The 15,607-nt window shown below is 36.2% G+C and overlaps 2 protein-coding genes across 2 annotated transcripts; one reads left to right on the top strand and one right to left on the bottom strand.

Annotated features, from left to right (window-relative positions):
• The first annotated feature begins 559 nt into the window (after positions 1-559).
• LOC113751171 (protein UPSTREAM OF FLC) lies at positions 560-4,959 on the top strand. Its single transcript, XM_027295075.1, has 7 exons — positions 560-1,053; positions 1,182-1,813; positions 2,260-2,329; positions 2,427-2,542; positions 2,790-3,672; positions 4,084-4,386; positions 4,546-4,959. The coding sequence occupies exons 2-7, from the start codon at positions 1,480-1,482 to the stop codon at positions 4,610-4,612; spliced, it is 1,773 nt and encodes a 590-aa protein (XP_027150876.1). The 5' UTR covers positions 560-1,053; positions 1,182-1,479; the 3' UTR covers positions 4,613-4,959.
• Positions 4,960-6,799: 1,840 nt separating this feature from the next.
• Positions 6,800-9,672, bottom strand: LOC113776234 (E3 ubiquitin-protein ligase RZFP34-like). Its single transcript, XM_027321352.1, has 13 exons — positions 9,393-9,672; positions 9,163-9,278; positions 8,954-9,041; positions 8,770-8,829; positions 8,555-8,587; positions 8,370-8,447; positions 8,233-8,276; positions 8,066-8,106; positions 7,883-7,965; positions 7,690-7,781; positions 7,498-7,567; positions 7,352-7,393; positions 6,800-7,244 (listed from the first exon to the last, which is right to left on the bottom strand). Exons 2-13 carry the CDS (start codon positions 9,255-9,257, stop codon positions 7,077-7,079), a joined length of 894 nt encoding a protein of 297 aa, XP_027177153.1. The 5' UTR covers positions 9,258-9,278; positions 9,393-9,672; the 3' UTR covers positions 6,800-7,076.
• Between the last annotated feature and the right edge of the window lie 5,935 nt (positions 9,673-15,607).

Raw genomic sequence — 15,607 nt, 5'->3', positions numbered from 1 at the left:
TTAAGTAACAAGGCAAATATCGAGCTAGATAATTTATCGACTATCATTAAAAAGAGATACTTATTTATTTTATGCACGTGTCGTGGAAAAAAGAGCTCGATGATTAGTCCAATTGAAAATAAAATCTCGGCTCTATTATTTTTTATTTTTTAACATAAATGAAAGTGTCCGAATTAAAAATCTGTCGCTTATATTCTTTTTTCGAACCATTCAATCATCTCTTCCCCTAGTCTTGGCTCTATTTGAACTCACTTGTTTCACTTCCAATTATCTATTCATTATTATTTTTATGTTTAGACAGAGAGATATCCAAAAAAAAAAAAAAAGAGGAGGAGGAGCAGAGCATGAGGAAAAGTGAAAAACGGAAGCTAGCTAGTAAATCTAGCTTTTGAAACCTTTTAGGACATGGCATGAATGAATAAAGATCTAGAAGTAGTAGGCTATACTCTATGGTAGTTGCAAAAAAGAAAAAGAAAAACGGGGGAAGGGAAGATAGAGTTTGAGAGTAGAAAGCAGAGTGAAAAAGATGGAGGTGAGATGGGACGGAGGGAGGATGGGGTGGTGGTGTTGGGGACCCTAGGGCTTTTGGGGTAGCTTTCCAGGGAGGCTACTGCCGTATCTCATCCGTCACTTTCAAGAGTGTTTTTCTCGAATCCATCTCTCTCTCACCATCCCTCATCCCTTTCTCCTTCTTCTCTCTCTCTGGCCCTCTGCTCTGTTGTTTCAGTTGCCATAACTCCACTCCCTCACTCTATCAGAATCAGAAACAGCAGTAAGAAGAAGGTAAGGTAGTCCAGTGAGTCAGTAGTGAATTCCATTTCTCAGCCATAAATTCATTTCTTTGTCCCGACGCTGCTACTCTGCAATATATACACCAGTATATGTATATCCTCTCTTTACACATTATTACTCTGTCTCTTACTGGCATTAATTCCACCCTTCCTTCCCTCGCCATTCCTCCTCTTCCACTCTGGCTTTCCTGCCGGCCCTCTCTCTCTCTCTCTCTCTCCGTTTTCTCTCTCACACACTCGCACAGTTGGAGCATCAAAGCAGGTATGTATTATGTATGTGCATATGAATATGTGTTTATAATCATTACATGCATATGATTTCATTAACCACGCGCATCTCACCCCTTTTTCCTTCTTTTTGCCCTTTTTCCCCTCTCTCGGCAAGCACAGAATAATTATAGGTTTATCGTATCGATAAAAAAAAAGGAAAATTAATCTAGTACCACTACAGCGTTTTTTTTTTGTTTTTAATATTCTCTCAGTTGTGAGATCTACAACTATTTTTGTTTGCACTCTAAGCTAGTTGAGTTGCTATTTTGAAAGAAAATTCAATAGCTAAAAGCCCAAAAAAAAAAAAGAAAGAAAGAAGAAGGAGATAAGAGGAAGGACGTTGCTGAGAAATTTTTTTTATGGTTGTGGGATTTGAATGAGGAGCGATCATTGAGGTCATGAGCTAGGGTTTTGAGAGATGGAGGGGAGAGCCTTTATGAAGAAGCACTATAGCAATAATAACAATAGTAGCAGCAGCAGCTGTAGCAGTAGCAGGCAAGTGAACAACGGTTCCAGTGCCAGTCCTGAGAGAGCTAAGGTCTGGACGGAGAAGTCTCCCAAGTACCATTATCATCAACCCCGTCACCATAATCGCAATCAGAAACAGCACCAGCAAAACGGTAGTAACAATAATACTAGTAAAGGTGATTCAAGGGTGGCGGTGGTTTATTATCTATGTAGAAACCGCCAGCTGGAGCATCCTCATTTTATCGAAGTCCCCCTCTCTTCACCTGATGGCCTCTACCTTCGAGGTATCTTTTCTTCCTTGTGTTTTTCAAACGCGTTTGAGGAGTTCATAATCCAATTTGTTTGCTTAGTTCATAATCCAATCTTGTACTAGAAAAATTGCATGATCGAGAACACGCGTTTGAGAAGTATAATCGCTGTTGCTTTTACAATTAAAGCAAGTTGGGTGAAATCACGAGTCATAAGCTTCAGAGGACATTCCATCAGCCTTGCTCGTTTACGAATTGCACGATATGGTGAAATGAGAGGCATCGACAGACCAAAAAAATTTAACAATCCAAGACTAACAAAAATGGATTTATGCAGTTGACAAATTATTGCATAATAAGAAATTTTTATGTATACTGATAATATGCATGCGAGTATGTATGTTTGTTTGTTTCTTTATCAGTTAGAGATTGGATTCTTGTATGAAGTTCTGATTTTTTTTTCCTTTTACCCTGCTGAGTAGATGTAGTTGAGAGGCTAAATGTTTTACGAGGCCGACGCATGGCTTCGATGTATTCTTGGTCTTGCAAGAGGTCAGAACTTTTTCCGACTCTCATCAATTTATTACAATTGAAGATTTCCTTTCTGTTTTTCTTGGTTTTGGATTTTGGATTGGTTTGTAAAATGCAGGGGCTACAAGAATGGCTTTGTGTGGCATGATCTCTGTGAAGATGACTTAATCCTTCCAGCACATGGTAACGAGTATGTTCTCAAAGGCTCGGAGCTCTTTGAAGATTCTAATTCAGGTACATCAAAATTGTGCCAGTGGTTGCAGGGCGGGTCAATTAGGAGCCAAAGTCATTTGGACCCTCCTTGATATTCATGTTTTTTACTTTTAGGACAACGTTAGTCTAGGTTAAAATGTAACTAATGGTTGGTTCTTCGAATTGTGGCAGTCTCTGTTCTTTTGAATCATCTTTTTTGGATTTTGCTCAATTTTGCTCATCACCTTTTCCCTTTTCACGAGTCTGTTTACATGCTTTCTGTTTTCAGGTCGGTTTACCCCTGCTGGAAACGTTAGATTGCAACTTCCAAAAGCACTACCAGAGCCGCCATCTTCTAGAAGCCAAGATGATTCTTCATCCTCTTCTAGCATGAATGAGAGAGCTACAAAACATTCTCAAGATGATGAGCTGTCTCCTCCAGTTCAGCGTCCAGGTTCATCGGCTGTATCCCCAGAGTCTAGTGTTGGGAAGAATTCCTCCTGGAATGGTTCTCTCAGCTTGGCAGAATACAAAGTTTACAAGAGTGATGGTCTAGCTGATGCCTCCACTCAGACTGATGAGAATGGCAACCGAGTTAATAAAGCTCGAGAGACTTGTACGCGAGGCGTTTCAACTGATGATGGGACATCAGAACCTGAAAGTGGTGCCACTCAACCACGGGATTCACAAGTAAAAGAAACCTCAGAGATCTGCAGGGACAGAGATTATGTTTCACCTCCTCCATCTTCATCGAGTGCATCATCTTCTGGTGCTAGGACTGATACCTTGGAATCCCTCATCAGAGCTGATGCAAGAAAATTCAACAGCTTTAGGATTCTTGAAGAGGAGGAGTTCCGAATGCCATCCAGTACAAAATTTAAGGCTTCAAATATGCTTATGCAACTGATCTCGTGTGGGTCAATTTCAGTAAAAGATCACAGCTTTGGCCTTATCCCAGCTTACAAGCCAAGGCTTACTGGCTCCAAGTTTCCTTCTCCTTTCTTCTCGTCATCCTTCATGTTGGGAGAGCTTGATTGCCTTACAGAGAATCCAAGGTTTATTGGTCTGAGGCTGGAAGATAAGGAATACTTCAGTGGCAGCTTGATTGAGACTAATGCTCGGAAGGAAGGAGTAGCTACCTTAAAACGATCTTCTTCATATAATGCTGACAGGTCAGGCCAATCTCTGTTGTAGGTGTTGCTGCATTGGTTATTTCTTTGCCTTGCATAAAAAATGGTAAGATGAAATAAAGAGTGGAACCATGTTATCTACCTAAGCCTGTTACATGCACCGATGCTTAAGCTGTAGTTTTCTGAAATCATGTAATGATAGTGATTTGACTGAAACAATGAATTATCCTTCAATTTCTCTCAAGTACCGCACAATGGAGTAGCATAATTCAATGTCTGTGTTTATTTTGTTGATTCTTATGCTTAATTGTTTCTTCTCCTTCAAAGATTAGGTAATACTGCTTATCAAGAGGAAAACAGAAAAAATATAGCAAGTGGTAAAATTTTATTGTGGTTGCCTTGTGTTGCTTTGCACTTTTTACGTATGTTGAGAGAGAGTACTGGAAACTGCAGGAGCAATAAACAATTTGATTTAGAGGAGGACAAAGAAGAGACAAGTACGACGCAATCAAAGTGCATCCCACGATCAATCAAGGCTTCTTTGTCTAAGCAACCAAGAAGTGAATCAATGAGATCTCCTCTTTCAGATGGACCTAGGATCTCGTCTGATGGAGTGGAGAGTTCACGAAGTATTTCGTCTAATGTATCAAATGGAGGAAGTAAGAGACACACAGAACCTTCTTCTGGGAATAACCAATCAAGACGAACAGATTCCTTCAGAGGCGAGAAGGAAAATGTAATCAAAATTGAAGAAAGTTAAGTTTTGATTTTGAGTTTCTCAGAATAGGCACTCTAGTTTAAAACACAGTTTTTGTTGCTTGTCATTGCTGCCCCCTGCCCGCCCTTCTCCTTTTCTTTATCTGTTTGTGCGTGTGTTCATCTGAATTGATGGGCTTTACTAAAATGTTTCAACAGGCTTGCTTCAGGAGCTCGGGTTATAATACAATCAGAGGCACCTCCAGATGGTCAAAGTGACTTGTAACCATTATCTTGAAGGTTGAGAAATTCAGAGTTATAGTCACCTATGTGGATTTTTACGTCTTTTGCTCTTGCAAGTGAATAGCATGTTCTGAAAATCTGCACTTCAGAAAGTGCAGAGCAATCAGGTCACTAGCTGTCCAGAAAATTTTGATGTAAAGTTAGCTGTAGACTTGGGGAATTCTCAAGTTCTATGGGTCCGGGAGAGCTTTCAGGTACAATGCTGTATGAGAAGGTAGTGAGTGTTTCACGGAGAATTCGGTTTAAATTGTCGCAGCTTCTGCTTTTGTAATGTGTATATGTGTTGCTTTTATTTTGCGCTGGGAGCAAAGATTCTTCTTCTGTAGGTCATCTAGCTCGTCTTAGTTAAAGATTTCACTTCATTTAATGCTATTGTCGGTGAAAATACCAATGTTCCATTTAACTCATGCTAGTTAATTTAGGTCTAAAATGGGTAACCTAAGCATTAATCTCCAATTCTCCAAAATTTTAAAAAAGCAATAAAGATTTCAGGAGCGTTTTTGTTGGGAGGCAGAATGCATTTGGGAAATTGATTGGGCATTTCCCAAGTTAAAAGAAGGCAATTTTGAAACCAATGCATTAATGCAGAACATTCTTCAAGGAGCATGGGATTCCTGCAAATTGGAAACTTGGGATGCCTGGACTTTCTAGTAGTAGTATTTGACTAAATTACCTTTTTTATTTTCTCCTTTCCAAGGTCAATGCTGCCTTTGCGTCTAAAGATTGATGCCTCGAGGCCTTAAATAGTGTAAAAGGTAATATTAATAATTGAATGCTACAGGAAAATGATGGCGGATAGCATTCCCTCCCATGTTCTCAGCTCTTCCCCAATGGAATTGCAGTCAACTCGAATTCTTAAGATTTTCATAAACAAATAGCAATACGCAGATTATATTATGATTAAAGGCTCGTAATCAGTGTTTTATTTTTCCAACAGAATTGAATTCATTTTATAAAAGCAATTAGGGTGCTCGAAACATGGGATAAAAAAAAAATCCGGTCTTGTATAAATGCCAAAAGATTTCTTCTCTAAGTTGATAGGATTCTGCAATGTCTTGATCGAGGATTTCTTGAAATAATTGAATGGTGCTAGAAAGAGCAAAGCAATGTGTAGATTCAGTTCAAATGCAAGCATTTTCTTTAATCCTTGAAGCAAGTAGCAAAATTGCAATTCGGCAGAAAACAAAGAGAATTGTCAAATTGCAATTGCTTAATAACCAACAAGTCAATTGACAAATAATAATAATACTAACCAAGAAGTTCATGTAATTCAAGACCTCTTCATTGGTTGTAGTGGTAATTGAGGCTATTAGTGGTTTATAACTTAGTTAACCACTAATAAGCTTTAAGCTTTATAAATCCAATAGGATTTGCAGAAGCAGAACGGGGTGAGTAATGCAACAGCAGCCAATGCAGCAACATCAATCGTTTTTTTTTGCAAGAAAGAGGAATTTCATTGAATAGGAGACCACACTTTCAAATTAAAGCAGCCTGCACAAAGGCACTTTATTTACAGGTGCAAACAACCAACCAAATTGAAGTGGAATATCCCGAAAAGGGAGATTGGGCTCTGGGGCATTCAATGGGCTGTTTTACTTGCATTGCCTTTTCCTCTGGAATCGCATTCTACTGAATTTCTTTTGCTTTGTCCTACTTTTTGGTACTAAAAGCGAAGAAAAGTTCAGAATTTAGCACTTTCTAAGTTGTTTGCATAAGCATGGCAGGCTGTCACTTATTTTGAATCTTGTTTGCTGACTACTTATAGTTACTGTCAATTAATACTATGTTCTGGACCAATCTCAAAGCAATGCTGATTTTGGGGGTCTTTTTATTTTTATCCCTTTTTCAGTTTTTGTCTTTTTTTTTTTTTTGAGGAAAATTTTGGGATCTTGATGTGCTGCCAAAAAATAGTTTTGACATAGGGAAGACTAAGCACAAGGAACTTCTCGTAATCCATCCCAATGAATTGGGGCGTTAGGGTCATTTGGGCTCCTGGAGCTCTGGGCACAAGGCCTAGTCAGCTGAGCTAGTTTGCTTTTGCGGTTTTGCCAATGGGTTTCTCTCAGAAAGCCAGTCGATTGCATTGTTGTTTTAGATTGAAATTAATAAGATTGATAAGGCTCTGGCTCTCCCTGCTTTGTAAGAATCTTTCCTAGTTTCAAGCCAGTAAGAAAAGAAATGATAAATCAACTTTCAAAGAAATGGCATCCAGGAATTGAAACATCAGCTGGTTAGCTAGGTTCTCTGCCCAGCTACCCCTTACAAGACTGACAAACTTCTTGAACCAATTAATCAATTATTCCTTTAGAACCTGCATAAGTTCTAGCTTAGATACATTATTTCCTTGATCCCCCAAAAGTTCTTTGGGGTACTACTACTTTTCTAGCCGTATCTATGGATGGAGCCACCGGTATCATCTTAAAGCTGCCTTGTCTAAACCAGAAGTGTCATCTGACTGCCTCGGCAATTCTATGGCCAGAGGATGATGAGCACGAAGATGCAGGGCCTCCTTGGATCTGTCTAGTGTTATAAGACTTGCATCTTAAGCATTTGTGTGCCAAAATGTGAAAATGCACTTCAGCAATTGCACCACAGTCATTGCAGAGGATCCACACCTACAATACACATATTTCCCAGAATATGAATACTAGGATTCAGTTTCCAATAGTATTAAATTTAACTTCTTGCATGTTATCTTTATCTAGGAAACAAAGAGCCTTACCATCTTGTCCTTATACATCTCAGGCATTTGAGTTGCATCAACCTGAGATCACAAATTTAGTAGAAAGTTTTAGTGTAATCAACCTTGTATTACCAACAAGTATTTATTGGGAAAATGGGTGAGAAAGAAGGAACATGGAGACATACTTCTTGGTCGATCATTCTCCACAAGTTTGACAGATCACAGATGGATTTTGAGCACACGGGACATGAGTACCTAGAGGAACATGAAGTAAATGAATCCGGTTACCTTAAGAGTTGCAATTATTAGCAGAAATACAGAAGTAAAAGTCTCAATGTTCGGTGAGCAGAGGATTGGTGTGGTTACAAATTTCTTACCGGCTGTGATGCTCCATCTTTTGCACGCAGTCCAAATGTATCGTGTGCCCGCACGGTAAAACAGTTATATCTTTTGTTGTATCAAATAAATACTGCAAATTGCAATCAAACGTTGAGTAACTAAACAAAGAACATTGGAGGTTTTGAAAATCATCTTTGAGAGTTTCGTTCTTCTGAAGTCGTAATAGTATACCTCAAGACAGACTGGACAGTTGTGGTGCATTGCCCTTTCAACACAATTATGTGCATCCTTAATCCATTTTGAGTAGCAACATCCTGGACATAAATTGTACAAAATGTCAAAAGTTGTGCAACGAAAAGGACAAAATGGAAACTTAGCTAACAATGGGAACATGAAAACTAGTAATTGTCATACCACACTTGTTACAATGAAAGAAGTTTTCTTTGCCTCCAGTTCTGTGAAGAAAATTATTTGGCAATGAATTAGGGGATATTCAACTAGAGAGTATAAGATTATACTGAACATAGTATACATGTAGCATAAATAGGAAAAAGAAACATGTACAGGTCACACGAGTGTACCTGCATATCCCACATTCATGACAGTGGTATTGTTTCTTGGAGACCTATATGTATCCAGGAAAATGTCAATGAAACAACAATAATGCGAATTGGAAAAGATTGTACAAATCAAACGAGAGGAACATTACGAAACTTACATCATCATCAAAGAATTTGCACTTCTGACAAAAGTATTTGCCCATGCAAACCCCACAACTTTGGCATATTTGTTGAACCTAATAAGTGGATGCCAAAAACAGTCAATAAGTGCCTCAAATATGCTACAACCAATACTAAATATTGTATTTAAGTTCCACATGGTAGAATGCTTTCTAATACTCACATTTTGTTCTGTGCCACACAGGGAACATATAACCTGCAACTCACATAAAGAGAGACATTAGGGGAAAAGAAAAAAAGGGAAAATGCAAGCAAGAAATTTCCCCAGAAACCAACGGGAGGACATTACAAGCAAGTTCAATGAATATAGATATTGAATACAGCTCCTATGTAAAGTATAACAGAGAAGCTTGATATGTTTGAACAGAAGGAACTCACAGTTTTAACTTCATGCCGAGGAAGGTCATGCCTATGAAGGGGATCAACCTCCAGAGAGTTCTGCCCCCAATTACAGTTGTATCAAAACAAAAGGCAAAGTATCAATCAGCTTGGGAAACCATCAGATATTGTAATTCGTGGGCATAAAAAAGAAACAGCAATAGAGAACAGGGTCACACTATACCTTAGCTTCGTTATGACAATGCCTGCAATTAAAGATCTCATTACAACATGGGGCTCTAATCTTGCATCTCCTACTGTAATGTTTGCACCTAAAACAAATCCCCATACAACAGATTACGCAAGCAAATATGCTGAAAAGTTACAAAGAGTGGCAAGAAGAAAAGGGCTTAAATGAAATCCGATCAAGAAAGAGAGGAAATTGAGAATTACCCGTGATCTCCAGAACCAAGATCCCTCAAATTCTCATCTTTCCCAGCAAATTCAGGCCCCGGTAAAATTGATAGAGACAGAACTTCACTCCCCATTGTCAAGAATTCTTCTTTGGCCTGCACAACCGAATCCAGTGTAATACAGTCGAAAAAAAAAGAGGATAAGATGATACAAATTTCCACGGTATTATCAATTACTATTACGCATTTATCAACCTTTCTTCACTTTACCTTACAAACTGTCGAATCAGTGGCGACTTTGCGGGTTGGGTTTTGCGCTTCAAAAGTTGAAATAGAAAGATGGGGTGAGCAGTGGTGATTAATTAGTAAGTTCGTTAGAGGGATGGTGCTTGGACGAATGGCGGGCAGGAAAGGTATTTATAATCATGGGGGCGGGAAAACGACGGCTCTGGCTACCCTTTTCGGATGACACCATTTCGATAAGGCCCACGTTGTTTTCGGTTTCTTTTCCCCTCCTTTATCGGTGGATGTAAGAATCTAAACCGACGAAACTGCTACCGGACAACCGTAAATGGATAACTCGTTGGATACAGAAGAATTTCCCACATCCGACCACCATTCAGTATCCAGAGCGCGTGGAGCTTAGTAAATTCTAGCACTTTAAGAATCTCAATCCCCTTCTCTTTTTTTCTCTCTTTTCTCGAAAATAACTAGTACTAGTACTAGTATAAAGTGCGTCTGTGATATTTTATGGATGACGTATAAAAGTTCAACCTTTATCCAATTTCACTCGTGTAATCCACATATGTTTAATTTTGCCTCTTTTTTTTCGTACATATATTATTTTCATTTTCATTTTGTAATCGTGACTTCTTAAAATTATGTAGAGATGGGTTGTGTTTTTGTTACCTATCTTTGCAATATAGTTGAATTAAAACCAAAAATAATTTTATATGCTGTTGACATTGCACTCGACCTGATGATCAAGTAAGTAAAATTTGATCCCAACTTGAGTTTCAATGATTTTTTAGCTTAAAATTACTATGTTATTCATATATATTCATTTTTTATGTACGAAAAATGTTGGATTCTATTTTTTTAGTGATAAAATGAATATAGATTGAGACAGAAAAAGTCGATATGGTTCGGGTTAGATCTTATTTTTTTTAAGAACAAAAATGAATATGAATCAGATCATTTGATTTACTATGAGTGGAATCTAATATTTTTGGTAATAAAAAAATGATCATTTGTAGTCATATGACGGATTTAATTCAGGATAAAATTTAGTTGAAACCTTAGATTGAATCCAAAATTTTACTGATTTAATTTTATAAAAAATATAAAATTATCACTTTAAAAGTGAAGGACGAAAAAAATTATTTACAAAATATAAGAGATATTTAGAACGATTTTTCCATCGATAATTGTCAAAAACATTTTCTTTTCTAGATTCAGATAAGGAACTTCTTTCACTGTAAAGGAACAACGTAGGACCATAGAGTTTTCCTATCCTATTTTCATAATCGATATTTTGTTCTCTGCTGTGATACAATTCACCGAGTTTATCCCACGCGCCACTGTGTTTGGCTATAAAATGACGGTTTTAGCCTATAACGTTTCAAGATTTGCAACTGACCACCCTCGAAATGGATAGGCATCCATTTGATGAGTGATCAGGTTCCACGTCATTTTTAGCTTTTTTTTTTTTTTTTGTGGGTAACAAGTGAAAGATAATCTTCGTCAGCTCCATTGCTTTCCAACTCATTGCACGAATTTTCCACTTTTCATGGTGAAGGAAGAATCTGGATAATGGAAAATTCATTCTCTTGATCTAGTGTATCAAATTTGACTGTCGACAAGTTACAATGGAGGCAAAACAAGCTCATCAATAGTGATAAATTGAGACCATAACATATACGTACTACGGTACTTGCTTTTACTAGACTCTGAGATGCAATAGTACGTTAATAGTGTAAAAGAATTGCACTAGACTCCGTTTAATAATTTAATTTATCACTTAAATTTAATGAATTTAGATATTAATATTTTCAAATGTATTTAATAATAAAAAATTAAATTTCTGAATTAATTAAGTGACATTAAATTCTTTACGTTAAACTTGCTTCCAAAAATAAGTAGTGAGTTATTTACTTATAACTTAACATGAAATATGTTCAAATATATTAGATTTTAATATTTAACAATTGAATAAATTAATGATTTCAGATTTCAATTTTCAACAAACCAAGCTACACACATACCTCTCTTTTTTTTTGGTTTAAATGCTCAAATTATGTGGTGGGATCTTTTTCTTCACTACAAAAGTTAGAAGTGCAAAGGCACGGAAAAAAACAAGAACAGCAAAACAAAAGCTGGATTGGCATACAAAGATGAGTGGTCATGACTCATGAGAGGAGGCGTAAATCATTTGGATCACGACCACAAGTGGCTTTACAGGTGGATTATGGCGTGGTTGCTTTATTTGTGCTGTGTCCACTGTTGCTTCCAGATATGGATGGATGGATGGATAAGCTATGCCAGTTTGCGTGGAAATTTTGATATTCATATCTCTGAAACATGAGTAGATGGGCTGATAAGCAGGTAACAAATAGCCAACAAAATTCTGATAGGTAGGCAGCTATTTTCATGCTTGTTCGGGCATCTATCTACCCCTTGGTACAAAATTATATGGGAGAATGTTAGGATGTAAATGTTGAAGTATTATCTGCTAGCCAACAGCTGCGAAATTTGCAATTCCTGTATAGCTATAAAACTCTCTTTTTAGATTGGAAAAGCGATACTTTATCTTTTTATAGCTCATTTAGGTAAGAAGTTAATTTCTTTAAAGTTCCTAAATAATAATCGAGTTTCACTTATCACTAAAGTTTAGTCAAAATATTATTATTATTGTCCAACATCATCATTACAATTTCCAACACACCTTTTTATCTTCCCAATTACCTTTTTATCTCACATACATCACATCACAAAAAGACAGTAAAAATATCTCAAATAATTTACAATCCAAACAGAGCTAATTCTTGGGAAGGGCTTATTCTTGGAACAAAATTTCCACTTTGAAGAGTTTAATTGGGACTTAATCAATTTCAATATCCGAATTGACACTTTGGTCTATTTTGAAGGGCCAAATTGAAATTCATCTTAAAACCAATATTGTATTTTAAGTGAACATAGATACTAAAATATCTCAGAATATAAGATGATTTACATTTAATTGCTTTAAAGTTCCTAAAAAATAATAGGGTTTCACTTATCACTAAAGTTTAGTCAAACATTATTGTTCAAAAATGAGATGAGGGGAGGGATTATTCTTGGAAAAAAAATTTGCACTTTGAAAGGTTTAATTGGAACTCAATCAATTTCAATGGCTGAATTCACATTTTGGTCTACTTTGAAGGGCCAAATTGAAATTCACCTTAGAAACAATGCCATTTATATTGATTTATGGATTATTATCACTTTACCCCCTTAAACTATATCACTACTATCAGTTTATCCATTAACATTATCTTTTAGTCACTTTATCCCCACAAGTAATTCAACTCAACATGTTAAGAAATTTTAGACAAAAATACCCTTTTATTTTATGGTATTACTACATTGTTATTATCACTTTATTCGTTTAGATTATAGTGATACAATCACTTTAGTTCCTAATATTATTTTCTAGGCATTTTACCTCATCGTTAATCTAACTAGGATGGTCAAAAAATTTTAAATATATTTACCTTTTTTATATATAATTAAAAATAAAAAAGTTGAAATGGTTATTCTTTCTTTTTTTTTTCACTTTAAGAGATCAAAAAATATAAAAATAAAATGGTTTTCTCAAATTTTTTTTTTTTACTGTCCAACTCAATCCTTCTTCTCAAAATGAGTGTCATTTAAGTAAACATAAATATTAAAATATCTAAAAATATAAGATGATTTAAAAATTTAATTTCCTGCAGAACCAACAACCCTTATAAAATATCCTTTCATATTGATTTATTCTCTTAAGCATTCTGAAGACGCCACTAGCTTCATTACTTCTCTGTAATATAAATTTTCAATAATTAGCTTAGTTTAGTATCATTAATTATGAGCCACCTCGACGTGCACAAGCTCAGCCCGTGGAAGCACAAGATTTAGCAATGTCTAGCATGACTAATTACTTAAAAATCTTGGTTTCGAACGTGCTATGTTTGACCCATGGATGTGTTGCCCACAATCACCTTGTGCTGGCCATTGGATAAGATGATGACGGTAATATGTTATTTTTGATATGTGAATCTTATTTCCTAGAAAGCTTATTGAAGTGAAATTACGTATTAAGCTTGCACTAGAATATTGTAGTTAGGTGCAATTCGAAATATACAATTCATTCATGAGAGCAGAAAGAGAAGGATTACTTGTGTGTGTGATGTATATATACATATATATATGGTTCTTGGAGAGTCTAAACAAGCCTAAAATCCATCGGTACCCCCACAATATATATATCATTTCTAATCTGATCTCTGTGGTCATCTGGTGGCTATGAATAAAGGATTACTTCTATTTTAACCAAAAAAACAAATTAATTAGTTGTTAATGGTACCCAAACTTGATTTGCGTCACTTAATTATCTAGACTACTAATTTGTATCTCATTGATCCTGTAACTAGAGTGTTGATGAACGATTGAGGAACATTTTATCTGGCCACAAGGAGCTAAACGAGGAAAACATTCACAGTACTCCTAAATTGCTTATGAATCGCGATCAGTACTGTATCTAGTTGTCGCACTCGCATGCATGAGACAGAAGGGATTGCTTGATTTCCAGAATTCCCATACTATATATTTAGTTTAAAGATAGACTGGAAGCCCCTAAATAATCTTTTGAAAAGATGAACTGCTTGTGGAATTTTACTGAGCTTTCTAAGGTTGACTTAATTTATCATTTGAATCATTCCTGATACCCGCTAGCGTGATAATAATTGGGCTTCATATGAGGCAGCTTCAAAACTTGCTGTTTCTAGTTGATGCTACAACTTAAAACATCTCGAATGACATATTCCAACAGCGTAAACGTTCAAACGAGTTCATCGTCAGTAATTCAAAATCAAAACTTGCTGCAGATATCTTAAATAGCAAAAGATGCTGTCCTTAGAGGGCTCTAGTTGCATACTCTAATATGAAAAAGGATTTGATCTCATGCTTTAGGGAGGTTACTGTATATCTTGTGTATCGCTAATGTAATCAAGCTGCTAGCTTTATGGCTAGTTTAATAGATAAAGTTATTTTTGAGTTAAACCTCCCCTTGATCTTCTTACAATACAATTGTAGAGGAAGATGAGAGGGCGAAGTTGACGGTAAAGAGTGTAAACTCATCCATACATTATTGTTTCCAGAAAAAGGAAAAACTGCGTTATGAAATTTCTGCAAGAAATATGTGGGATGGCACAGCATTTTCTGCTTTTAACATTATAAACCCCAGTTATAATTAAGCTTTATTATATGAATGTTTGTTTGGTGAAAGAGACCCAAGTTTGGTTTAAGAAAGTAGATAGTTATTTGAGAATGATCAATTGCTCCTTGTTAAAGGAAGTAAGGCAATGTAGTTACGTGCAAAAGAAACTGCAATGCAAGTAAGGTATGTTCTTTCCATCGCTGCTGCGTGCTAAATGCCTGCACTTGGTTTCTTGAATTGATTAATGTTTTTAGATCCTAAACCTCAACTTGACGAAGACAACCAAGTACGAAGAATTCGACAACATTCATATCATTCTCGTTTCACAGAATTGAGCATATTTTACTTAAGATCGAAAGAAACAAAACTGAGAGGCTAATTTTTATCTTATTTGGTATACTGATTATGTTTCTTCTATTTTCCCTGAAACAAATAACGAAAAAAACAATCAAATTAGGTGCTGTATGACAAGTGCCAGCAGTAAAGGCACAGCAATTGAGTTGATGACAATATTATCAAATTGCTAAATCCTGAGACAACAGAACGGTTAGAGTTAGAGCATCCCAGTCAAGGATTAGAAATATGGAACCAAATTTTTACTTTTTGCTGGATATTAAATGGGGTCGTTATTATTTGTATTAATTGTTACACTTGCAAAAGGACACCACTAGCTTGACTTCTTTGAGATGCTACAAAAGTAAACTTCTTGAAAGTGACAAGATTTCAGTTCTTAAATTCGGTGGCTTTCCTCAGGTTGTTACTGGTAACCTATTGTTGGTTGGAGCCTGGAGGTAGGAAAAGAAAGGAAAAAGGAAGAAGAAGAAGAAGAAGAAGAATAGGCGATTGGAATCTGCAAGACTATTTGATTCTCTTGCTCGAGTGGTTATTCTGCAATATAAGTTGTTGGTTTCAGCATGACGACTTGTATATATGAATGATGATGCTGAAAAATCATTATTCTCAAACTGCTTTCTTCTTTCTTTAAGAACAAAGCAATGAGGCCAATCATTTCCAAACAACAAAAATATAT

Source organism: Coffea eugenioides, chromosome 1 (genome assembly GCF_003713205.1).
Source record: "Coffea eugenioides isolate CCC68of chromosome 1, Ceug_1.0, whole genome shotgun sequence".
Classification (NCBI taxonomy): Eukaryota; Viridiplantae; Streptophyta; class Magnoliopsida; order Gentianales; family Rubiaceae; genus Coffea; species Coffea eugenioides.
This window is presented reverse-complemented; position numbering and strand designations above follow the sequence as displayed.